The sequence below is a fragment of the Falco rusticolus genome, chromosome 4, assembly GCF_015220075.1.
Source record: "Falco rusticolus isolate bFalRus1 chromosome 4, bFalRus1.pri, whole genome shotgun sequence".
NCBI lineage: Eukaryota > Metazoa > Chordata > Aves > Falconiformes > Falconidae > Falco > Falco rusticolus.
Genome location: NC_051190.1, coordinates 51696477 through 51722970, shown reverse-complemented (window position 1 = coordinate 51722970; position 26494 = coordinate 51696477). Strand labels below are relative to the sequence as shown.

Sequence of the window (26494 nt, the reverse complement as noted above, 5' to 3'; positions counted from 1 at the left end):
TATATTCTCTATATACTCACTTTATGTTCATGCATTCCATTTACATATCAAAAGCACATTGCTACCAACAGATACACTTAAGATGTTTCCTCACATTCCCAGAGTAGCTGCAAGGGTCTGTTAATGTGAACCTTATTGACATGAAGAGTTCAATTTCAATAATTCAAGTCTTTCCTGGCCCTGCCTGGAGAGTTTACACGAGAGGCAGCTGGCATGAAGGGACAGGCAGAAGAAAACTGAGGGTTTAGTGCAGAGCAAGCCAGCGATGCTCTCTTACTTTGCTCCTCTCTCCACCTATTTTCTTAGTTTGTTAGTTACATGAAGGATTTAATAAGACAAAAGGGGGACATTCAGAGCAAGAAGAGTATCCCCAGAGAAGGATGCGGGCACCCTAGTCCTGCTCCTGGTGAGCACCACTCACCAACAAGGATGTGGCTGCAGGAAGGAAGAGCCAGAGCAGGCAATTCCTCACCCACAAAAGAGCTTCTTCTGTTTAAAATACACAAAAAATACACTGTTTAGTCCATCCATCTTCATACCTCCTGACACACTGCCGTTACTTAGCTCCACTTCTACCCTCAGACCTCGGTGATGTTTCCATCCTCCAAATGGCTAATTACAGTAGTATAGATTTACATCTTATTTTTTATCCAGATGTTTTAAACTTTCCCAGCCCAGCTCAATACGAGGACAAAAGTTTCCTCATCTGGCTGACTCACCACCAATTGTTCCCTAATTACTAAGTGGCTTTAGATCCTATTTAAGAGGGACAACAGAAAACTGATGACTTTAAAGGAAATTCCTTGGCATTCTTACTGCCTTTAACATGATCTGAAGCCTCCCAGAAACGCAAGACATGTAATATTTTCCTTCTTTTAATTAAGAAGCAACTTTCAAGGGAGGAAAATGGCTATCTGGCAACAAGCAGCTGCTGATTCACGTGCTGCCTGCCACCACCATCTCTATTGCTCCTCTGGCTGCAGGAGGGTTTGGCTGTGCCCGGCTGCATGCCTGTGGGACACTGGCGAACAACCCTGGGAGTCAGCACAGGCTCAGGCGCTCAGACAGTGATAGTCTGAATCTATAGGAAAAGGAAAAGGCAAAGGCAGCTTCGTGTGGCTGCCAGGATCATTGCACTGATCTGATTCTCACTTAAAATCTGGGAGAACAGCTAATAATTAAAAACATTTTCTCTTACTGCTTGTTCCTTGAACTGGCCAACTCACCAAGAACAAAGACGTCTATGTCTCATTTACCTAGCCCCTATTTTTATTCTCACCATCCATCCTACTGGACCTGGTCAGCAGATGTACTTTACATGGAAGGGCACAACTCACGCTAGTGCAACACAAACTGGTTGCTTTTATTTTCTACTTTATCTTCAGCATCTGCACACACTGTACTTTAAAGTAGCATATACTTTCACTGGAGCTTATAGACTCGGTGCCTTGTTTCCCTAGCCAACCTGTGTTTAAAAATCCTTTTTTTTAATATAAGATGTAAGTAAATTTGAAGCCCTCATGCTCCCTTGTATCCATCGCTTGCAAACATATGCAGTGTAAGTGGGCATCCATCAGGCAACAGAGCGCCCACAAAAAAGAAACACTAAGTAAAATCACTGCAAGGTCTTTAAAACCTAAGAGACACCTCCTCAGCCAAGGCAGCAGGATGCCACCGTTCCCAGGGGAAGGCAGGAGACATGGCACCAACTTGGTGGGGTCACACCTACCACGACCGCTTTCCTTGAGCTCAACGGTTTTGGGGGATATTCAGTTGGTCAAGGAAGTTGGTCTGTGTTAGAAGTCCTGCCTGGCATGGGTACTGCCAGCTGGTACGGGCACGGTCTTGCTCCAAGTTTAAGTACACTGGGGAGAGGTGAGCAGAAGGGAATGGGTTTTGAAGAACTCAGACAAACTCTGCACTAGGAGGGCTACAACCCTAATTCCTGTGTGAGAGGTGGGTATCGCTTCCCTCGTCACCTGTCTAATACCCAAAACATGACTGAAGGTGAAGACTTAGGTTATCTGAGAGGAGAGGCCACCTAACACCCAGGAGCCACGCAACTCCGGCCAGGGAATGCATCTCACCATGCAGGATAAAATCTCCTTCCCTGTCCCTGGGTGTTTTCAAAGATCACCAGGACCATTTTCCCCAGTTTTCACCCAGGATTACCACAGTTCCAACACTCCCAGCCCAGCGGTCAGACCCGCAGCCCTGCCACCAGTGCCGCCAGATAACTTGCCTGTCCTCTGGCCTCTTTGTTCCTCGCTCATATGCCGAGGATGGAGGGGACAACGAGTCTCTCCGTCTCTTCTTCTCTTTACTTTGGCTCTGCCTCTCGGAATCCCGCTCTCTGCTCAGGATCGGGTTCTTTGGAGTAGGAGTCTGATCCCTGTGGCCAGCTGACTCTCTGCCACGGTCAGCTGTTAGGAAAAATGGGTAAAAGGGAGAGAATTTTTATAATTCAGAGTATTTCCAGCTCCCCCCTCTTGCAGTTTCAGTAGCTTCTGTTAGTTAACGGAGTCTTCAAACGAGGTATAGGCTGCCCTGCATCAGCCTCAGGGCTACATTTCCCATCACCCACTGCTTAGATTATCTTCCCTATTTACAGGAGCCGTTTTCACGGAGTAGGAATGCTGAGTTATGAAGGCAGAACATCCCTTGACATCCCAGACCAGGAAAATTAAGTGGTTTCATAGGAGATGAGTGATATATAGGAAAACATGAATACATACCACTGTTCTCCTTCTCTGCTTGACTCTTCTTCGGGATCCGGTACACCTCCTGCAAAGCAAGCCACAGGCAGGGTCAGAGTTTCAGCTACTGACAAGAACAACCATCTACAGGGCTGCAAGAATCATAGCACGGCACTAATAATTTAACAATTCAATTTTAAAACAAAACAAAAAAGTCCATGTCTCTTGAAGCAAAGCTGTGGTTTTAGGCAAATTATTGTGGTGCTTTCTATATATTGCCTCTGACCAGCATTTCGTGTTCGTATTCTGAGCTCCCTTGTTTCAGCCTAAGAAAATACATTTTCCTTTGGTGAGATAAATGAAAGCATAAGAAACTCTTGTTGTGGTCTGTTCACAAGACAAAACCACTTCAAAAGAGCTAGTAAAGGTTAAAAAAAAGTGATTTTGGCCAAGATTTTACTTTTTTTAAATACCTATTTTGCTTTTCCATGGAGCCTGAACGCAACACCGCCAACATGTGCAGTTTGAAGCACCTGCAACTACACTCTCATGTATGCTGTGACTTCTTCCAGTGCTCAGAGGCACTAGGAGTCTAAAAATGTGCCCTGTTAAAATTATTTCTATTTATTTACATGCTTGCTATGGACCAAGGGGCAGAAGCAGGAAAACCAGGTCAGGAGAGTCCAGAGCAGAGGTGTGGGATGCAGAAGCATTCCTAGTGCTCCCCTTTCCCTACAAACCCTTATTTTTCTGAAGCCCGGGCATGCTGCCTGTGCCCATCTAGCTCGACCCAAGCCATGCCAAGCTGGGGAACCCCCCTGACCACGGAGCAGCAGATCCACAGGGACCAGGGCAGGGAGGAGGACCTGGTGAGATCACAGCCACCACCTGTGTGCTCTTAACGTCAGGTGGGCACCGGGGGCTCAAAGCAAAGCAGGTTCTGATGCACACCCAAGGCACCTCCAAGACCCCAAAGCCCAGCCCTTGCTGTACCACCAACCCCCTGCCTGGTTTCGGTCCCCCTTCACACTCCATCCCACCCACAGCACTGAGAGAATTCCCCATTAAACACACTCAGACTGTTACTCATCGCTTGTAACATTTTTGACCTCCTAATACCTGAATGCTAGCACGATTCCTGGTACTAAGTCACATATTTTAAACCAACCCATGTTTCTGCCGTCTGTGTTTCAAGGCAGGTCATGGTTCTGAAGCCTAAGCAGCACCCAGCTAAAGGAGATTTTTGCTGTGGGGCTTACAGTATGCAGCTGCTTTTTGATCTAGGTTTTGTGTGCCTTGCAAGGGTCTTTAGGGCATCCTCTGACTACCTCCTTTAATTACCCTGTGTGATCCTGAAGTGTATCACATGAAACCTCTCTCTGTCTTTACTTTCCATCATTATTACCTGCACTAATGACCTCTCAGCTGCACACACACAGCCCCCTGCCTGCACCACTGTCCCCCAAGATTTCTGCCCATGCTGCTCCGTCACCTGCACTGGTCTCCTGGGAAAGACCAGGCCCTTGGCCCAGGATGATGGCAGGCTGCAGCTGCAGCACTGTCAAGAGATTGCTAAAGAGAAGGGGCTGCTTTGCAATGGGAAATTACAAGAGATGTTACAGCACTTTTAATTATTTGTTGCTTTTCTGACCTGCCAGAAGCCCTGCAGTCAGGTGTCTCGCTCCGTGCCTTATTTGCAACTCCAGGCAGAGATGGCACCACAGGGAGAAAGGGGAGAAGAGGAGCCTCAAAGAAAGCAAGGGCAGAAGTGTGCGTTTTGCTAAGGCAACAGGTAATCCCTTGCAACTTCAAGTTATTTGAGCCAGAAACCATTTCTCATATATACACAGATGGCACACTACATGTTGCTGAATCCCAAAATCCACGTGAGCCGGAATAACTCATCAATACCGTTCCATTGACATAAAACGGGAGAGCACTTGGACTCAGACTTGCAAATGCTGGGACTGGGACTGCTGCAGTTCAGCGCAGCATCCGTGTTAAATGCTGCTGGATTATGCAGCAACAATTATTATGATGCCACATTAAACTGTGTATTGCTACAGATTATGTTTTATTAGCCCCACAGCGCTCATGATTGTACTTCTAACTGCAATAATCTGACACTCAAAGTATAAATGACATGTTATCATACTAGTGATCCTACAGCATGTAGAATATATGGAGAGGTTTTACAGCATTACTGACTGTCCAAGTGCTGGTAGCTTGGAAGAAAAACCCTGGGTTTTTTTTAATTCCAGTTTCTATCAAGCCCTTGCTCTGTTCCCTTCATGAAGTAATATAGTAGTTCACAAGAATACCCACTTATTTGAAGCAGCATGTGATGAACCAGCTATTATGTGGCTGAACATGACCAGTATGGTCCTGCAATAGGAAATAAGACCAAATAAACCAAATATGAAAAATCAAAGAGAGAATGTGGGGTGGCCCTGATGGAGGCTGCAGCTGCACCCCAGAAAAAAGACAATTAATTCAGAAAAAATATACTCAGCGCTATACAAAGTTGTTCTGGTGCAGTGTGCTGAGATCTTGGCTTTCCCAGGGCAGGATTTGTGCTTTCCTAGGACCAGATGTGGAGCAAAGCAAAAACCTCAGCAAAGCCACCTCCCCAAGTCCATGACCATCAGAGCCTCCCAACAGCGTTAAATCTTCATATTTGATGCGATGCCACATTCACCTATCGTACTTTGATGCCTCGGGGGAAAACCAGCAGGGACCTTCCCTAGAGCGCTAAAATATCCTGTAATTTAAGGCATGGATGAGGCAGAGGGGAGAAAAAGATTCATTAAACTGTTACAGGGGGAGTGAAGGCTGCTTCTGGTTGGGTATTTAAAGCTTCCCTACTCTCAGACATACGGAGCTTTACCTCGACTTAACTCTCAACCTTACATAGTGTTCATTTTCTAAATAACCCCCCGCTTGATTTTTTAAAGCTGGTTGGAAAGTAGTTGACTGGCATCTCTCCTGGGCTGCCCAGTTGCACCAGACTGCATCGCTCAGTAGCAATGTGTCTACCTCCAGCACTGGATTTAACAAGACAGTCCAGGTTTGCGAGTCCCACTTTTATTGTGTTAGGAAAAAAAACCCCCATGTGCCCTGTGGGCTAAGAAAATATATTTTCCCTTGGTGAAATAAACGGAAGTATAAGAAACCCTGTTGTGGTCTGTTCACAACACAAAACCACTTCAAAAGTGCTGCTGAGGGTTAAAAAAAAAAAAGTTACTCTGGTCAAGACTTTTATTTTTTTAAATACCTATTTTGCTTTTCTGTGGAACCTGAACACAATGCTGCAAACTCATGCAGTTTGAAGCATCCATGAACACATATGCCATGACAAGAGGCATTAAGAGTCTGTAGATATGCTCTTTTAAAATTGTTCTTATTTATTTACACATTTGCTGTGGATCAAAAGACCCCAAATCTAGTGTGTTTTTAACTAAATGCCAAGAAACAAGGCAGCAGCTCACTGTTTGGAGTGGGGAGGGATGCTGAAGCAGCCAGCTGGGACAATAAAGCCTATATAATGCTATTTACACGCCATCCAGCGGTAGATCGTTTTGCCTCTTACTGCCTCGTGTGGGAAGGACCACAAGCACAGGTTCTACAGACACAAAAGCACTCACCAGCAACAGGTTTTCTCTATTTATTTTCTCTCTCCCACATCACTCCCCACAAAAAGTTCATTCTCAGACACACCGCAGAGCGGCACGTTCAAAAATCTGCCCCACGTTTGGCCCGAACAATGTTCCCACCAGCAGAGAAGGTGTGATGAGGAGCCACTAAGCTGTGAGATGATGGATGAACCAGCCAGGACAGCTGGCAAGTGGAGGAAGAGCTAAGCTAGACCAGCCTCCCCTGCTCCTAAAAAGACTTTCCATTAAATAGCAGGATGTGCAATGGGAAACTACCGTACAAAGGGATCAACAGGAACAGGAGAAGGACCTGAGTAGGTGGACTTGGCAAACACAGCACTGCTCACTCCTGCCACATGTTGGTTTAGGTTCACTGTGACATTGAAAGCTCAGCTGCTGAAGCTAAGAAATACAGCGATTTCAACTCAACAGAGATAACTGCGTCTAAGTTTTGAGGTCAAAGACAGTTGAACATGCAAGGGGCAAGAAAGCATCTGCCCTCCCTAGGAAGGAGAAAGCACCTTCCTCTGAAAGACACGGCTGTGACCACAGCAACAGGAGGCACTGGAGGGGGAAAATGGGTGAAGCTGTGGCAGGATCCATCCCATCAAATTAGACTGCCCTAACAAAGGTCCAGGTGGCTCAAAATACAAGATAATTATGAACTGGGGAGTGAGCTACGTCTTGCTGGAGAACAGCTACAGATCTACTCAATAGGCTGCAGTGCCTCCAGCATCAGTCTGGGGAAGATGGAGGCAGCAGAGTCTTTGAACCAGCAACCAACAGAGGAATATGTCAAAATTGCTCCATGAAAACCAGATGGTGGTCAAACCAGACACAAGCCAAGGGGAACTCCGAAGGATAGCCTGTTTTATTTTTGGAAACGGAAGCTGCTGGCTTCAAGCGTGCACAATGCTGAATCAATGCAACCACCACTAACAGAGTCCAAATGGCTCTCTACCTTCCAGAACAATTTTTAATGAGTTGCACAGAAAATTAAATGTAGAAAGAAAAGTGATACAAGTCTGTTACAAAGAAAAGAAAAGTAAAAAAAAATTCCAACCAGGATTTAGGCTGTCCAGCTGCAGACACAAAACCATCCTCGGGTCGGGAGAGGCAAAAGAGCTGCAGAACAGTCTCGAGACTCAAAGGATGTAGGGGTAGGAAAGGAACATTGTACCTAATGAAACCCTCACCAGAAATCTGTTCCTTAGCTGACAATTATTTCTGATTTAATGCAACTAAGCTGGAGAAGACCAACAGACACCAACAACGGGCAAAGGGAAACAACAGTGCAACCAGGTAGAGGCTCATCTTGTGTTAGTGCCAAGGCAAGTACAGCTGGCAGCAGGGTGTTCTACGCCAACCTGTGCCAGCCTGGCCTCACACCCATGCTTCAAAACCTCTGCTTCCCAACCAGGGACCAAGCACATTTCTCCTGAGGCTGAAGGGATGAACCTCACACCTGGATGCAGAGCCTGCCGGAGCTTGCCACATTTGCCAGGACTTATGCACCCAAAGCCAAGATGACCTACAGACTGTGCTGTCTCACCTAACTGCCCTGGAGTCCTCTGAACTTACGTTGTTGATTTGCTGAAGAAACACCACATAACCAGATCAGTCCCCTCCCAGGCTGGATACCCAATGCTCTGCCCGCTAGGGCTGGATTTCCTCATCCTTGCTTTCCTCCCTCCTGTGATGCTCCTTTCCTCTCTTCCCTCTGCAGCTCCCCATTCCCTCTGCATGAGCATAAAGCTCCAGCATCACGCCAAGGGAGGGAGGAGAGCAAGAGAAGGACTAATGCCATGACATCCCTGCTTGAAGGCCAAAAAACCCCACCACAAAAAACAGGCTGGCCACTCACCAGTGCCTATTGTTTTCATGAACTATTTCTTGCTCTGAGTTATAACAAATTATAAGCCTCCTAACTAAAGCATGTGATGTGCGTGCCAGAGCAAGAGGCAGTCACACCAGGACGGCTTGTCTGGGAACAGGACAGGCAAGAGCAGCTTCACAGGGCTCTCCTATCAAGATGTATCAGATGTGATTTGGAAAGAATGTCTCAGGGGAAGACAAAAGCTCAGTTTGCCTGAGTGACCCAAGCTCTGCTATACCTATTCAGGCTGGTAATTAAGCTCACAGAACAGGCATTTTCGTTGCAAAAGAAAAAGTCTACCTTGGCCAAAGTTGGGGTAACACCTCAGCCTTGAACTCCAAGTCACTGCTAAATACTTGTGAGGACAGAAGTGTCCAATCAAAACCTGTTAAACCCAAAACACTTGAACTCTTTCAAATTATTTTTCTTAAAACATCTTCTCCAACTCATAAGGGCAAGATCTGGGGATCCTCACAGCTACAGCTCCTACCTGCCCCCCCCACCGAAGGTAAGGGCATCCTCTGCCCACCCAGGGGTGGAGGAAGATGCCAAAAGCTCCATCCCACCTGCAGCAGAGCAGTGCCCAAACCATGCTAGCATGGTGGGGTGCTCTGCAGCAGCCAGCACTGCCACGCTGGTTGTGTTCATGCAGCATTAGTCAGCCGGCAGAGCACACAGGTTTGCCACGGGACAGATTTTAGACCTGTTGACGGGTCATGACAAGACGCCTACAGCTTTGCTAGTGGAGCTGCTGGACCTCAAGGCCCTGCTTTGGCGTAAACAGCAAGGAAATCCCAACACCCAGACCACCCTGAAATACTAACACTATTAAAGCACATGCTATGCTTGAAGGTAAACGTGCTCTCCTGTCCCTCTGCCTTAACTACTGAAATGTAAGCCATCAAAAGGATGCTGAGAAAAGCTTGCCATGCTTGGCAGTGCTGACCCTACCACTTGTTCCTGTGATGCCAAGAGGGTAGAGCACTGGGTCCGCTGGCTGTCACGCTGTTTGTTGCCTCCATCCTGGGTATGGCTGTATGGATCAGTCCACGGAGCCTTACCTGAGTGCAATCCTCGGGCTGGAGTGGGCTAAGGCGCCTGGAAGAACCACACTGAACCACCACGTGCGCCCTTGCTGGTTGTTCACCAACCAGTCTGTGCCACTCAGAGTGAGTTTTCAGCATGGGATAAGATATGCACCGCTTCCTCAGAGAGCGGGAATGGCATGCACAAGCCCAGGCTGAAAACTTACCCTGCTGGGGAGTGTGAGTGTGTGTTGCAGTGGGTATGACTCCTTGTGGGTTAAGGAGTTGGAGTGTATGAGCCCTGTAAGCCAAGGACTTACAAGTCCTGTGTATAGAGGTATAGAAAAAGATAGCTCACTTAATCCTTTCATGCCAGGAGTTGGGATTTTCCCGGAGCGACGTCCATTGCCGGCAATGGACGCACCAAAATAACGTCGGCATCAATGAGTTAACCACCTCTGTCCTCTTTTCACCTATTATATTGCTCATGCATCATCCAGCTTCCCAACCATCTTCCCGTTTCTTCACCGTATGCACGCTATGTCCTCTCCCTTCTTCAGCACGGAGTTGAAAATGGAGTTGAGAAAAGGAGACCCATGGTCAGCTCCTTGCTGCCCTGAGAAGCTAGATGGAAATGGTTGAAATTACAAGGGGGTCATCAGCAAGACTGGAGAGGACATAGCTTAAGTTACGAGGTTTCAGACCCTCCCGCCCCCCCATCCAATGGCAGTTACTGCAGGATGTTCCACCACTCAAAACAAAACCAGCTTTTAAAAAGCTTGGATGTGCTGGAAAAGGCGACTGGCTCTTGCCACTGGGATGACTGGGTTTTCCAAGGTGACTATCTATCCCCCTTCTATCTAAAGCATCACCTGGCCACCTTAGTCTTGTCTTTTAGACATCAGCCACCTCCGGGCTGGGCTATGGTGGCACCCTGCATCTTAACAGGTGACAGTTGGACAGAAGCAGTTAACTCTTAGTGCTATGATAAAGGCTGGGACGGAATGAATCCTCAGGTCACACTTTGCCCACAAATGCTTTACAGGAGTTTTCACAGACCCGCAGCATGGTTCTGCTTTTTTGGGTTGGATTTGCTGGGATTATTACAAGGCTAGAGTTTGTGAGATAAAACCCCATCCCTATGACCAGGCACGCATACTGCAACAGGCTGTTAGCACCCTTGCAATGACCTGAGATTAATTAACAAGTACACAGAGAGGGTGTGAATCCACATCTTAAATAGCAACTAAGATGGGTCATGACTCCACAGCCTGACCAGGGGCTACAGCAAAGGTCTCTAGATACCCAAGGCTGAGCTCCTCCCAGCTCAAAAGAAAACACCAGTCTTGGTGAGAAAATGACACTGTCAGATCAAATTTGGTCTCAAACCAACATTTTGGAGGAGTCACTAATTTTGTGAGACTTCACACCTTTCATTAAGCCTTTTTCAACATTTTTTCTGTGCTGTTTCAACTTTAAACACTGCAGCATGTGATCCTGGAAGCGAACATGCCTGGTTGCAAACAGAAAACTGAGCCTGGGTAGTCCAAAGCAAGTCTATCTCCAAAGCGGTGTAGGACTCAGACTTGATTTAGCTTTCAGTTAAAACAATCCCAGGTATTAGCAATGGATGGAAAAGGACTCTCAATTTAATCATAAATTCAATTTGACAGTATCACTTCAATAAATAAAACCGTGAGGCTCACAAAAATTTTTAACTCTGCAAATTAAAATCTAGTTAATAATCAGATCCACCTGGTAAGGGGTGGGGGGGGGGAGGGGGGAATAAAGAAACACAACCTCACTTCTCTGTAGAAACTTCTTTTAGTCATTTGTACAGTAAAATCTCACCTCTTCTCCCACTAAGCTTTATGGCACAAATGATTATGCTCAAATTCTGCAAATGTTCAAGAGTATCTGATTCTTCTGAAAAATTCAGAGATTAAGGTAAGATTTCTCTTAAATCTTATGTAAAACTCTAAATACTTTTTATAAATGCTAATTTTTGTAGCTACAGTTGCTGAACGGTACAAGCAAAGGTTCACAGACTCAAAGTTGCGATCTCCCCCACCTGCACGTGGCGCTGTGGTATGCCTAACACCCATTATTTTTATTACCCTCTCCTAAATCATTACTCGATATCAGATTCAATGGGTAGATAACATCTTTAGTTAGATTAATGCATCATAAAAGATAAAATTGCTTAAAGACTACTTCCAATAATTAAAAATGGGCAGACACTTGATTAAGGGAAGGGCAGAAGACCCTCCACAACCTTTCCCACCAAGACCACACCATGCAAGAAGCATGGCACCACCTTCAATTCCTTTGCTGGATCCTCAGCAAATGCTGCTTTTACACCTATTAAAGTGTAAAAGCAACTTAAAAGGCTCCCACCCATCTCACTCTTGAATATGTTATAAGAAATATAACTCTACAGAAGCAGCAGATGGACAAGAAGTTTCCAAAGAGCTAAAGAAACCCCAAAGAATGCCTGAAGCGTCCAGTGGTGAGTTACTGGAATGTCAGCCTATGTCCCACCAAAAAAAGCTGTTGGCTGAAGACCAAGCGGCCAAGGTGGCCACTTAATGGTGCGCAGGGACAGGGGCCTGATTCCAGAGAAGAGAAGGCAGCCTGCAGCCAGCAAGCCCTTCTCTTAAAGATGTTATCTGCTCGAGGAAGACCTTGATGGGAATGAAACTGTAAGCAGCTGCATACTCTAGCAGTCTTTAAAGGCTCAAATAACACCCACAAATCTGAGTATTTACCTGATCTAAACACCAACTGCAAAAATCAGAGGTTAACCCAGCACAGCTATCAAGAGAACGCAATATGGCCAACAGACCGGTTTCTGGAGGCTCTGTATGTTGCAGATGAAAAGCAGATGTTAACAGGCCAGGAAACACTGACAATTTTGTGATAATAGAATTTAGGAGTAGACAGTCCATTAATTTGTTTCAACATTGACCAGTACTGGGCCACTTCAACCAAAAATGCATGTGGCGCTGCTGCTAGCTTCTTTTAATGATCAGCTGAGAACAGAACCTCAATCCCTTAGAGCTGTCCTCCCCCTGAACAGCCTAAACAGTAAATGGAAGACTAAGGTGTCTTTGTGGTGCCCAAACTGAACTGTCTGCTGTTTTCAGAGTGCAATGCACCGACGCCTGGAAATCTACTGTAAGTCATGTACAGGGTGGTTTGTGGTGGAAGGATATATATAGAAAGCACCTGGAAAAGTCCTTTTGCATAGAAAAGGCAATCTTGTCAAGCATTTACTGACAGAACAGTAACTTAGCCCTGTTTGTACTGAACTGCAAACAACTCTGCATCTTCCTTAGCAAGAGCAGAGGTGGTGTAGCTGCAGGCAGGTGCCTCTTACCTTGAGCTCTTTCCAGTTGTCGAGCAGCCTTGTAGCCAAGTCGCTCACATCCACAATTTTGTCTGTTTGTTCTTGGCTTCTCTCACTCTCAACGTCAGAGACACCTTCCTCTTCATCTTGAGATGGTGTTTCCATTGTAATGGGCTCTTCCAGCTTCGCACCGTTGCCTTCTTTGACCTCTGCTTCAGGCTCTGCCTCCAGCTCCACAGTTTGGGGTTTGCTGCTCTCCATCGGCACATCAACAGCAGCTTTGATCTCCTGCTGCTGCTGCTCCTCTGGCACCTCCACTGGGGTACCCTCCAGCTGGTCCAGGTCCTCTTTGCCCTCCTTCCCTTCCAGCTCACTGGTTGTATCTGAGATGGCACTGTCCATGCTGTTTTCACTTATAATTTTCAGCCTTCGAAATACCAGCTTCTTCGGCGTGTCCATGTCACCTTCTGTGCTCTGCTTGGTGGAAAGATCTGGTGTGTTGAGCGGTGTGTGAGCCCGTGAGGTGTTCTCGCTGGAGTAGCCATCCCCTTCGCTGAGCTGTGGGACAGCAGTCTTGGTCTGAGCCCAGCGCTGGATAACAGGAAGCACTTTGCTCTCCTCCAGCATGTTCTTCGTAGGTATAGGCAGGAGCTCTAGTGTCTTCATAATCTAAATGCAAAGACAAAACCCACATTGATAGAGCCATCAGAATTTAAAGGTGTCTCCAACCTGGAACAATTTCCTTTTCTCAGTAAGAGGTAACTCTGAAACATCAATATGATGGTGACAGGTCATGGGTCAGGAACAGCTGCATCCCTTCTCAAAGCTGAGCTGCAGAGATGAACTTCTGCTGAGAGCAAATAAACTATGAGTGGGTGGAAAACAGCGAGCACAAGTATTAAGCAATTAAACTAATTTAGCAATTGGTTGCAATTAAACTGATTTCAAAGAGCTCAGACTCTTCCAGTTGGCCATACCCTTTCCTAGGACAAGCAGTACAACAATACAGCTGTCAGATGTACCACATGAAAGAAAACCTGATCAGAAACATTAAGATGTATCTGCAGTCAAAACAGAAGAGATTTGCCCCAGACAAAGTGCTGTGTGCTGCAGCAGAAGCTGGAGTTGTTACTGGCGTCAGCAGGAAGGAGACAGCCTGCTGCTTGTGGAGTGAAACCTTAAGCACAAAGAGATATGGACAACTGCGGAGCTCCAAACCACAAGACAAGGCAAGCATGCTCTGACCAATGGTACTTCCAGCTGATTTAATCTGGCCCAGAAAATAAGGCTGCTGCTAGCACCTGCACTCCCAGTACCACAACACTTCTACAGTACCCAGTAAGGCAGTCCCTGGAAGACCTATCCTCCTTTAGACACTGGGAAACACCCGGAGGTACCAGGTGATGAAGCCAACACTGTCAGAGACCCCAGCACATATGCTACAGTGCTTTCCCCTGGAGACCAGTCAAAAAGCATAGCCTCAGGTGGGTTCTGTCCAAGGTCTGAGATGAGAAGAGAATCAAATTATTGAAAAGATCTCCAAAATCCTTTCACAAAACCTGTCAGTGGGAATGGGGATCGCGGGCACAGACAGAAGCACCAGACATTATATGAGCACAACCTTTTCAGGATCCAGCTAGTGACTTCAGCAATGTGTCTCCTGAGACCTGGCCCCAAACCCCTGTTTTTGAAGCAAGAGATAGCCACCCCTTCTTACAGGGCTTTGTAACTTGTTCATTTTCAAAACCAGCCCTCCAGGAGTGAAGGACAGAAAATGGTTTATGGTATTATGATAATTTCTGCCACTGGCATCTGATGGCCAAAAGACCTTTTTTTTTTTTTTTTTAATAACAGGGTTTTTTAAAAAAAAAGCTAAGTGTGGTCTGGCCCCTACTACAAGCCTCACTGGCAACTCAGTAAAGAATTACCTGGATTTTAAAAGAATATTTCCAATCCACAAAAGCCCACTAAAGTTGACAGTAGCTTGTGACCAGGCACATCGAGAGTGGAAATGAAGCCACCACCACCACAGCAATTCAGCTTCCCTCCTGAACCTTGCAGGGGAGTCGCTCTGGGTTTGAGATCAATGAGGCTGAGTGCTTGAATCTATTGTAGGGGAAAAACGGAGTCTAACCTTAACTGGACCATCAAATTCTCCAAAGCTAGAGGTCAAAGATGAGTCAGAAGCAAGCTACCCAGCAGCTCTGCAATGCTATGGCACCTGTACATCAGGGAGCAAGGAGGGTAGGCACTATATATACAAAAATCCAGAGCTGAGACTCCCTTGGAGCAACAGTTTAAATATCTATAAAGTGGGATGGATCCTACCTAGCCCAAAGAAGAAAAGACTACAGTCCCAAAGGGGAATAGCTCAGCTCCCTCCAAAGAGCAGTTACTGCAGCAGATTAACTCAGCCCCCCGTAGTTTTGGTCTCAAAAGCTCCTTCTGCAGCCTCACGAGCAGGGCCTCCCCATACAGCAGCACAGGGGTGACGCACCGCAGTGAGAGAAACCTTGACTCGGCACCTGTCAAGCAGTTCTGCTTTGCCTAGAAGTACTGAAAAGCCACAGCACATCAGCAGAAAACTGGAGGCACCCACTGAATCCATGCCTTGCACACAACATGCATGGCCCATCAGCAACACGCTCTGCACAGCGTAAGGCAGATGAAGTATGGGTAGGTCTGCTCAAACCCTGCAAGTCAGCGAGATCTGACTTAACATCAGAGACCCCTTACCCACTACCACCAAAGTATTCCAGGTATTTACAGCCAGGACTTTGTCTAAATGATGGGTGAGGACTAGGCCATGGAACCAGTGGCCTTCCTATAGGACATCTGCTGCCCCCCTCCCCACCAGCAGCACAGGCACTTCGAGAGAGGCACAGACGCCATCTTATTAAGCCTGGTATCAAGCTGAACTCCAAAAACCTTCAGGTATCCTCATCCCACTCTAAGAGCTGAAGGCTCACAAAAGCACGTGAAGACAGCTCTTCATCCTCTTGATACCAACAGCACCCATTTCTCAGAGGGAACACCTGAACCCACAGAGTTAAAAAAGAAAAAGGCATGAGCCAGACATGATTTGTCTAGGAGATAAAAAACATGCTGACCTAAAGAAGCAGGGTTGGGAAGGGTTGTCACCGTTTCTAAAAAACACAGAAGTCAGCAAGAGGAGAGGCTGAGCTCTAGAGATCACACAGCTTCTGCTTTTTGCTCAGGATGCAGGACTGTGTGCACCTCTCCAGACTGCATAGCAACTTTCTTGTAGAAGCCTCTTTAATAAAGAAGCTTCCAGATGTCTTTTTTTATGCAATGGCAAAGTACATACAGAAAACAGAAATATTCAAGTTTCACTTCAAACCATCAATACCTCAAATTCCCTGTGCTGTTCAGCACGGAACAAACAGCAACGGTCTTTAAGTCTGGCTCATGTCTCTATCTCAGAAATCTAAGTAAAACCACAAAAATAAATTATTTCCATATATTAAAGATCTCCCTTAAAGCAGAAGTTTTAAGGCTTAGTTCTGAGGATACCCGAGTGTGTTTTCATGAACACTTGGCATATAATAGGTACATTAGAAGAAAAAGAAAACCGTTATGTTTCTGAGCAGTTAGCAAAGCTATTAGAAAAACTTCAAACCCGAGGGAATTACTGACCTCCAGCTGCAACTTCAGGTTGTTAGCAGTGCTTCCTCTCCCATCGCCCAGCTCTGTCATCCAAATCCAGAGGAGAGATAGGCCGTGACACTCCAGGAAGGACTTCAGGCAGGACTGCGAGTGCGTGTTCTGGACAAGCCAAAGTGCAAGACAGCCCGTGGGGACAGTCAGAGACTTAAAGGCAAAAATCCCTTGAATTTCCACAGGCTGATATGGCTAACTGCTCAACTGGGCCTACACTACCTGCCAAACCCACGGCAGAAGCCAGAACCAGGCACCTGCTGCGAGCAGCGCAGGGCCCGGCTGCCGGAGTGGCAGGAGTGGCAGCAGTAACCGACGCCGGGCCGTTAGCGCCGGGCCGTTAGCGCCCGTTAGCGGCCGTTACCGGGGGTGGGGCCCGGCCCGGGGAGCAATGCCCAATGGCAGCGGCCTGCACAGACCAGTGCCTGCAGCTCATCTGCACCCAGCCACAGGTAAAACCGCTGAATAATCTTGGAAATAAGACAGCTGTGGTTCTAAACTGATAAATTACTCTGTGTCTAAACCCTTACGTACAAGGAATTTGCTTCTAGAAACGGGAGACCTTTCTCCCACCTTCCCCCGCCCCCCCCAACAAGAGTTCCAAGACACTGCTTTAACGGGACCTGGATCTCTGCCCTTCAGCCCCGTCCTCCTCACCTGTATGAGCTTGAGACAGGTGAGCTTCTGCTCCAGTGTTTCGATCCGAACCATCAGCCGGGATAAGCTGAGAACTTGGTTCTTATCGGAGAGACCCTCTCCGTTCTCCAGCAGTGCTTCCAGCTCCCCGTCCACCTACCACGGCCAAAGAAAAACAACTCTCAGGTCGTGCCAGGCTCGTGCCACCCTACCTGATGGCAGAGGCAATCCGTTCCCTGGGTTTGCGAGCCCAGAGAAGCCTCTCCCAAGCCATTTGCCCATATGGAAAAGAAGCCTGGCTTTAATTGGACTCAGCGTGGTTGGGCTTCTTTTATCTGGCCTATTACAGGGGTTTTTTTAGACCTCAAACCCTGTAACAGGAGCACACTGTTCCCACCAGTTGTGTTTATACTGGGGACAGAGGACAACCAGTTGCACTCCCAGCTGGCACACATGCAGGAATCCCTCAACTCCAGCACCCACCTCCCCTGACGGTTGCAGATGTATACATCTAATGCTGCACGGAGGAAATTCCAGGTGCATGCACCAAAATACTCCCAGTCGCAAGTTTATTTTTTCACGTAGGAAAACAGATGTGCACCAAGAGATTATCTTTAATTGCAGACAGATTTACTTCTTTAAATACCTAATGGGTATTTATAATATTTAGAACCAGAGGCGCATTCACGGACACCAAAACATCAACTTTCAGAATTCAGCCTACTGCGCAGTGCCACCAATTAGCATTTTAAAGCACCTTATAACTGACTTATAATTTCTTGGCTTCCCGACTCTCTGATACAGCAAATAAAAATGAAGCTGGCATTTTTAGAAGGTAGCTTCTCCCAAAAGAGCAGGTAACAAACCTCATCTGTAGGAACAGAGGTTTGTACCTTCTTTATATCTTTACATTTTAGAGGAAGCAAAAAGAGCCCGTGCAGTTTCTTACAGCAGTCTGCACCCAAGAAGAACTCCTTCGGACTGCTTTGCTCTGACTTCTTTCCACAGTTTCCTACATCTACCATGTGAACCCATGCCTGCTATTCCATGTGGGGACTAGGTTCACAGAACCACTTGAGGATCACAGGCATAATAAGCTATAAAAAGACTAAAAAATAAAAAGACAAAAAGAACCACCTGGATTTGAGTTACATATTTCATTCATGTGCATCTGCAAACACAACTGTAACTGAAACCAGCAAAAATACGACACATGTTCACACAAGTTCCTCCTGGAAGCAGCCTTGCCTCTAGGCCAAAGCAATTACGAGATTCAAGTTTCACATCCCAGCCTGGAGACAGCAAACATCTGCACCCTTTCAGCTGTCAAATTTCAGATTTAATGTCCTAAATGGTGAAGCTGGTATTGCCAGTCTTTCACCAATGTTTATAAATTTAGTGTGTTTTTTAGCAGCGTGCAGTATTGATGATCAGATATTGTAGCTGTGAAAGTCCCTCTCTGGTGGGACTTTGTGCTAAGTAATCCTTAGAAAGGAAATACAGATTTAACTAAAGCTCCAAAAAACCACAAGTATTCAGGGCCGCTGTGAAATACAGTGATACAAAAACATCCATGGAGAAGACTGAACCCTGAGGTCATCGTGATTCATTGATCACAGAAGATTACAGAGGTGACCTGAAGAGAGGATCAAGCCCAGGGTCAGCCCTTAGTTGCTGCTACTCTCAGAAATATATAAAAATGTGCACACAAAGGAGAATCAGACTCACCGAGTCCTTCTTACGCGAGCGCTCCTTTTTCATTTTCCCTCCAGCAGCTCGGATGCTGACCCTGTTCTCTCCTCCCAGGTAACCCCGGCAGTTGGCTGAGCCGCAGAAGCATTTCTGAGCCTCTTTGCTGGTGGTGGGCATAAGCAACACAGCAGGTTAGTAACAGCGCTACCATGACGCCATTGTCTCACCTGGAAACCAAAGCCTGCTTCACTTCCAGGCCCTTTGTAGGTCCACAACCAAGAACCAGAAAGGAAAAGGTGAGGCCGTTGTGTCTGCTAACTTCTTACCACACATTGCAATGAATATATCCATTTTCCTAATGAATATATAATCAGGATTATAATCCATTAGGAAAAAGGCTTGCATTTTATAGCTTAAAACAGGGTAAAGAACAGGCTGAGGATCTGTGGAAGTACTAAGATTCAGGTGGAAGATTTTTTTTGCACGGATATACAGCTACAGAGAGGAGAGAGATAAATTATATTATCCTCAGGCAATATTTCTACAATTTTCTACCTGACATACTGTAGATTTTAAACTATATATGCCACAATTGCTTGGGAGAATGGTTTGGGCTTTTTTCGTATGTGCATAATCCAGTGGTGGAACATGGCTCCGCAGTATGAGTGGCACGAACCAGGGAAGATCAACTACAGGATCTTCTGTGAAGCAGAACCTGAGCTCAGGAAGCACAACCAAGACATCAGGGCTGGAAACCTCCAGTGAGATGAGTCTAGACTCACTGAACTCAAATACGCAACAATACAGCAAAATGATTGCCCATCAGGGAGACCCTAACAGGGCCACAATACAAAACCCTCAGGATTCTCACCAAGCCATATACCAACAAAAATAAAATTATGGGTGTGTAGACTGCTTATTACGTGACCTTCCCCAGCTTTAGAGATCCACACAGGCCTAGAAATACCACAGGCCTTGCTGCAAGAGCAACCAGAAAGGCTGAGGCTAAGTTTGTTTGCCTGCCTTGCTGCAAGTTTGCACCAGGAGCAGAAAACTGCATGTCAGCATCTGGCACTTTAGCACAAATACTTTAAAAATGCAACTAAAAATTAATTTCTGATTCTCCTGCTTACAGAAAGAGCCACAGAAGACAGGATCCAGAAGGAAAAGGAGGAGACATTCCTTAAACAACTGTATTCAGTTAGAAGGGAATTATAAAATGGACCTACAATTAATCTTATAATTAGTCTGCTTCAAGTCTGTCAGATGCTATTTTGTGCTCATCACAATAAAGAGTGAAATATTGCACCATACACCTGGACAAGCAGTAATACAAAAATACTAGGCTCAGGTTTAGAGAAGGGAGCCAAAGCAGATACTGGAGCTTGCACACCTGCACTTCTGGAGTCAGACAGGAAGAGGGAATGTGCTATCTGTTCGTTTTACAGCTCCGCAAGTATTCACAAAGTCATAAAACAGGAGTGGGTGGGGGAGAAGGGGCATTATTTAAGAGTATTGCAAAGTCTGGAGCTTGGGTAATTAATGATTAGACAGGGGGAAAGAAACAGTCAGAATAATTATCTGGGAAATTTCCACTGGGGAGAGGTGGTATGAAGTGGAACAAAAAGGCAATAAAGTGACACTGGAAAAGACATATTAAATCAATGGGAAATTCCTCTCCCAATCTCTTGAGTTAGAAATGGAAGAAACTTTATTCAGGTAGCTTTTTATATAGTTGAATTCCAGCTCATTTAGAACCACTCTGTTAGACGAGGCTTTGCAATGGTTTGCTTTGGAGCAGGATTTTTTCATTGCACCAACACTCACAAAACCCAACTTCCAGCAGCTTATGAGAGCTGAAACATACCCGTATCTCTGGAACTGGTAATCAAACGTCAGCTCTGAGCCCGATGGGACTAATTTGGTAGTGAAAAATCCAACTCTGAGCTGCCCATTCACAGTCCACTAAGGCAAGGAAAAAACAAGATGACAAGAGTTATTAGAAAAGCCAGGCCTGGCTCTGGTTTTGTTTTAGATTAACAAGGCTAATCCTTCAAACAGCATCACTGATAAATTTAAAATTTACTAACTGGATCAGCAGCACTTGCCCATTTCAAAGGTAGCTGTTTCCATTTCATTAAGTTACAACAATAACACAAAAAAACCAACTACCAAAACAAAGAGACGTAAAGATAAAGGAGAAATGCTTTTCACCCTGAGCTTGCTAAGTTGGAAGTGAAAAGCCAGCAGCTTTGATCCAGCAGTTTACCTTTTGTGTTTCGCAGTTTGGTTCACAGCTGTGGTTCATAAAACGAGAGCAGTTTCCTTTCTGGGTAGCATCGATTATCTGAAAAGAAAAGAAACAAGAAATACAGCGAAACAGTCTCCCTTCCTCTGCACCAGGCAGAGATATGAAGTGGTACAGCTACCAACGCCACATGTTTGAACACAACCTATGTAGAAGTCAAACACCCTTTGCTGCTCCAGCTATCAACTTTATTTGGTTTGGAGAGCAGGCGACATTAAGAGCCTCCAAAAAAGAAGAGCACTAAACAACTCGTACGTGTTTCTTAGTTTTCACTGCAGGTTAATACAGGGTTCTTCAGTTGGGCATTGATCCTGGATTTCTAGTATCTGTTTCCAGCCCTCTGTTAGGTGGCACAATGACCATGAGGGCTGGGGAAGCCAAACATCTCTGCCACATGCCTCATACTTGAATAGAAAGGTCGTGTCCTGGATCACTGCATCCTCCCTCTTGTAACTGGAAATACTCCTCTGTGCCCCCTTGTGATCGCATAACAATCCTATGGCAGCTACAAAAATTGCTTACTTTGGGGGCGGGGGGGGAAGAGGGAAAAAAGCATTCAGAGTATTTTTAGCTCATTTACTGTAAAGCTACCCAGACTGAAAAAGTCTTGACAGAAGTGACAAGCAGAAAATAAAATTAAATTTCTATTTATACACTTTGTTCTCACCAAGAGGGGGCCCATCACCCAAGGTAAGCAAGGCTGCACACTGTGTGTCGCAGCTCTACAATCCCATAGAGTTGAAGCAAAGATAAATAATTAAGAACATCTGGTATATAAATATTTCAGTGACAGCAATCCTGCACATAGGGACTCTACCAGCTAAAAGTGTCCCAATTTAACACAGCTCTGTGAGCAAGGGAAGAAAGGAAACACGGTTTCTTGGCATGTCTCCTAGATTAGTTTACTTGGGCATCCAAGAAGGCTGAGTTTGGCTCGAAGCACCTCCCCAAGCTGGGTCACAGACACGTTTTTTCTCCCACAGAAGTTTGCTCACATGGAAGATATGGGCCATTCTCCATCCTTTCTCTTGGGAGGACAGTTTCTCCTCTCCAAGGACACTGGGATACAGTTAAGCTACCAGACTTCTGTTAGACCAGGTTGAAACTGAGCAATGGGTTAAAACAAAAAAAAAGTAAAGCACAACAACACAAAGCCAGTCAAAGTTTCCTTTCCTTACGAAAACATCTTTAATAGATTCAGGACATTGCTTAGTGGGTTCACAGGGAGTCGGTGCGGTACGTAACCAAGGGCTAAGCCCAGTCAGGCTCCCCAAAGCCAAGCACAGCAATCACACTGCTCACCTCATCATTCTTCAGGGCCATGAAATAATAGTGAATGTTCTTGTTCCGGGCATATTCCTTCACACGAGCCTTGAACTCTTTGTGATCCAGCACTTCTCCACAGTACTCCAAGACAAAAGTGTTGCTGCAAAGCCCAAGAGGAAAACAGCATCACTCTGCTTAGCTGCAAGCAAGCAACACTAAGGAACAGAAAATGACTGCTGCTGAGAAGGGCTCTCTGAGTACAGTTTGCAGTCTGGTCATCCTGGTGGTGTAGCTATGACTATTATATGCCTTAATCTCAGGCAATTGTGATTAATTTCTTTTTTTATGCTATCATATGGGTAGGTATAGTACAGCAAAAAGCCCAGACACAAGAATAAAGCTCCCCTTTGAGCAAGGTTTATTCCATAAAACAAGACCTTCTGGGCAATGTAAAGAGGAAAATAAGGAGTATTAAGAGAAGGTGCTGGCAGATGGTTTTCCTCAACTGAAATGGAAAGCCTGTCTGCCCCTTGCTGGTCTGGTGGGTGAAGTGAGGGGTCAGTAAACTATGCTTTTTAACTGTAGGAAAGGTGAATTTAAAAGCAGAGATGGAAGCGAACAACTAGTTACCCGTACGCTCAGACACAAACCTCACAGACTGCATTCTGCAGTGCAGCTGGGCTTTAAACTCTCCAGTCTACTAAGATGCCTTGTGATACCGCTTTCTTGATACCTGTCCTACATTTTCTGTTGCTTAGTATCACCCTGAACCCTTCAACCCTTCCCTTGTGCTTAACCAGGAGAGCACCAGGAAGGCAAAAGCTCCTGCCCAGCTCGACCTGGACTAAGCATTCAGAGTCCTGGGCAGGTATCACTCATGCCATTTCCTTGCCATCATTAATCCCAACCCCTCCCACAGTATTGTGGTGGCCTTCCAGCCCACACGTATAAATTATGTCCATCTTCCCCCATCTCCACGTCCACCCAGAAAAGGTTCTGGTAGACTAATCTGCTCCTTCAGCTAATAACTCAGCCGTACCTTTCTCCTACATGCCTCCCCAGCCTGTGTTTAGCAGATACCCACATGAAGGTGTCAGCAACGGTCTTCTGATGACCTGCTGCTGAGTTGGGTTAGCTCCCCTCAAGTTCCCAACTGCAAAACTCCAAGCCTGAGAACAGGGGTGCAGTGGCAGGATATCTCTGAACAAACCCACATCAGGTGGGACAGATCTCCTTCTGGGTGTACCACCTCTCCAGCCTTCACTGGATTTGTGACCATCCACAGACTGTCTTCTGATGGGATGGGTACCAAGGTGAGGTTGTCTTCTCCCAAGACAAGCTTTAGCAGTGCAGTAAAGTTCTGCCAGTCTGCAAATCTCTCTCCAAACAACTGTTTCTCGGAACTGCACATGCAGAAATAAAAGCAATGTTCCAGCCAGCCTGACTTAAGTCACTGTATCACATGTTGAGGAACCATATCCAAATCCCTTGACACACACACAGGCCAACTGCAGTAGATACTTTTGCTGCTCTTGTTGATTTATTTACCCTCTTAACCAAGATGGTCTTCACACAGTTATCTCCTTCCCATCTTTCTCAACGTTCCTGACCCTAGCCCACCTAGCAGACACAATGCTGGCTATGGTGAGCTATTCGCTATCAGCCACATCTTTACCACAACCTCCAGACCTTCTCTTCAAAAGAAATTCCTAAAACTTCAAATAAAAGTGGACGTGATACTTCCATACAGGACAGCACCACTGCTTCAGTCCCTATCACTACCATTCCCCGGTGCATGTGTTATTCCAAAAACAACAGGACTCTGCTTTTGTAAAGGTTATTAGGTCCAGCAGCACCAGGGACTCGCCAGGTTATCTGGCAAATCTGGAATATCAGGAGCCAGAAAATGCTACAACGCTCACTCTCTTCTTTGATACAGCTGCTGTGCAACAGAACAGTGATGGAGAGTGCTCGTCACTCATTTTAACAATTGCTTAACGCTGTTATCTTTTACATAAGCACAGTGTGAAGTTGCTCTCAATTAAACATACTGGGTTGAAGCCACAGAATTGTTTTCACTGCATTTTAGATAACTTGGCATAACCCTCTAAAGCAATCAAAACTCTTCCCTGTACCTTCCTGTGAATTAGTCTCATATAGTCGATATAGCAGTAAAAAACCCTGCCATAAGAGCTACAGCTTTCTTAAGTGTCACAAACATGGCTGGATTCCTCAGAACTCCACCTTCAACAGAAGCAATAAAAAAATATTAAAAATCAAGTTTCCACGGAAACTCACTAAAATATCGAGTTACAGAAAATCTTTGCACAGTTAAGTTCTAGGTAGGTTGTCTTGAAGTTTGGTCTCTGGTGTACTTGAGGCCAAACTGACTCACCATGCCCATCCCACAGCCTTTTGAGACGGAAATCAGAGCCTGGTGAAACTGCTTCCCCACAGCAGGACACTCCAGCCATTTCTTCTACAAAGTCTGCTGTTCATCTGCAGAGCAGCACAACCAACTCCTGCGCACCCTGCATGGAGCTGACAGACACCCACACCCACATAACCTGCATACAAATGGTGAGGACTCAACCTGGGGGAGAGAAATCCACCCCAAGTCTTACTAGCCATAGCAGCATAGCAGCTCGCCGCAGCCCTCTCACTTGGAGACACCTCCCGCCTTCCTCCCTTCTCCCAGCAAACCCCATTTTTGTCTCCTGTTTCTTGTTCTTCCTGCTGCACCTTGTGCATCAGGCCCCAGCAGCTCTTTGAATGTCCTCACTCCTCTCTCTTCTCTTGTGGCCTCACTTAAAGCTCTTTTTTACTACTGGGAGTATAAGAAAGCACCGGCTCGGCAAGGCAGAAGGCAACTCACCCTGCCTAGTGAGAGGGCATTCCCATCTCAGACCTACTCCTTGCACACACACCTGTAGAGCAAAATGTACCCAGCACTATTCTTCCCAGTCACACTCACTTTTTGAGTGCAACTGTTTCCAAACCAGACCATAATTCCAAAATTATCAGCATCCATCCTGCTGCCAACCTAGGAGGGGACTGAAGCACCATGCAGCCCTTGCATTCAAGTCCCATCAGCTTCTTTGTGCCCAACACCAGGTAAAGGCACTGATACAGGCACAACAGGCAAATATAATCTGGCTTGGGCGAAACAGACGAGTAAAATGCAGACTTGTATATGTAAGCATGGCTGGTGTTAAACCAGCACTTACTAGCTAATGGCTCCACTTCTAACAGACTAACATGGAAGGATCCCCACGGGATCTTCATGTAGTCCTAAGCAGAGGAGAGTTCAAGAAGAGGGTCAGTCTTGCAGAGGTGGGAAGAGAAGAAGAGACACAACCAGAGTGTGTGCTCCTCTGACACCACTTAACAGGGACAAGAAAGAAGGGAAGACAGATTAAACACAAGATGAAGCCATGGCAAGTCTGTTGGAAACCCTAACAACAAGGGAGCAAAACCAGAGTGGGAGATCTAACACACAGTTAGTGGATACACAGGTGCCAGTAACCAAGAGGGACACCTGACAGAGGACAAGGACAGTATCTAAAGCTGGTAGAACCTCGGCAAATCTACTGCCAGGGAAACTAAGCAAACGCAAGCATCATATTTTCCCTTCACAAGGGAGTAAAATAGCATGAGGATGTCATTCGAAGAGCAAAGGCTTACGATGGCAGATCTTTGGCAGCTCTCAGCCCCCAGCCTTTCTTCTCGGTGAGGATCACTTCAACATCTGCATGCTGTTTCTTCTGGAAGCGCCTGTTGGAGCAGTAGTCACCGTTTGGGCACCTGGAAGAACTAAAGGAAGGAAATGGAACAAATCAATTCCCAGCAGGACAACAGCAATAACAAAAACGGCTCAGATGGGAAATAGATACCAAGTAACCATAATAAATTCAGTGTAAAACCTTCAAATGTGTTTTGCTATAAAAAACACAACCATCTGACTGTCAACATGCAAATGCAGACAGTTTATTTATGGAAGGAAGATAAAAACATGTGGAATGTAATGCTGCTGCACGTCTATGTCAGATCATCAAAATGCGATGAACTGGCCTGTTCTCCCCACATTTGAGGGGTTCTTCCCCCAAGATACCCCCTTCCCCTATGTCTACTGCCTAGGCTATGAAATAAAAACCAAAGGGCAAGGCTTCTGCCAGATGATTCCTCTCCTCCCACCCCATGTGGTGACAATCCTTGTGCCAGGGCGTGAATCCCACTAAGCACCCTGTCCCCTCCCTTCCACTCACACACACTGGGAGGAAATAATGATCTGAAGTAAAGCTGTATTTGCATTTCT

The 26494-nt window shown here is 46.0% G+C and overlaps 1 protein-coding gene across 2 annotated transcripts in view; it reads right to left on the bottom strand.

Moving 5' to 3' along the window:
* Window positions 1–26494, bottom strand: part of SETD2 (SET domain containing 2, histone lysine methyltransferase) — a 66596-nt gene that overhangs the window by 13903 nt on the left and 26199 nt on the right. For both annotated transcript variants that reach the window (XM_037383132.1, XM_037383133.1), the window contains exons 5-14: window positions 25864–25992; window positions 22216–22339; window positions 20875–20952; window positions 20473–20570; window positions 18642–18768; window positions 16935–17069; window positions 16257–16385; window positions 12630–13268; window positions 2736–2784; window positions 2243–2423 (exon numbers count right to left, since the gene is read on the bottom strand). In XM_037383132.1, the coding sequence (XP_037239029.1) occupies window positions 2243–2423; window positions 2736–2784; window positions 12630–13268; window positions 16257–16385; window positions 16935–17069; window positions 18642–18768; window positions 20473–20570; window positions 20875–20952; window positions 22216–22339; window positions 25864–25992 (1689 nt within the window). The remainder of the gene's footprint in view (window positions 1–2242; window positions 2424–2735; window positions 2785–12629; window positions 13269–16256; window positions 16386–16934; window positions 17070–18641; window positions 18769–20472; window positions 20571–20874; window positions 20953–22215; window positions 22340–25863; window positions 25993–26494) is intronic.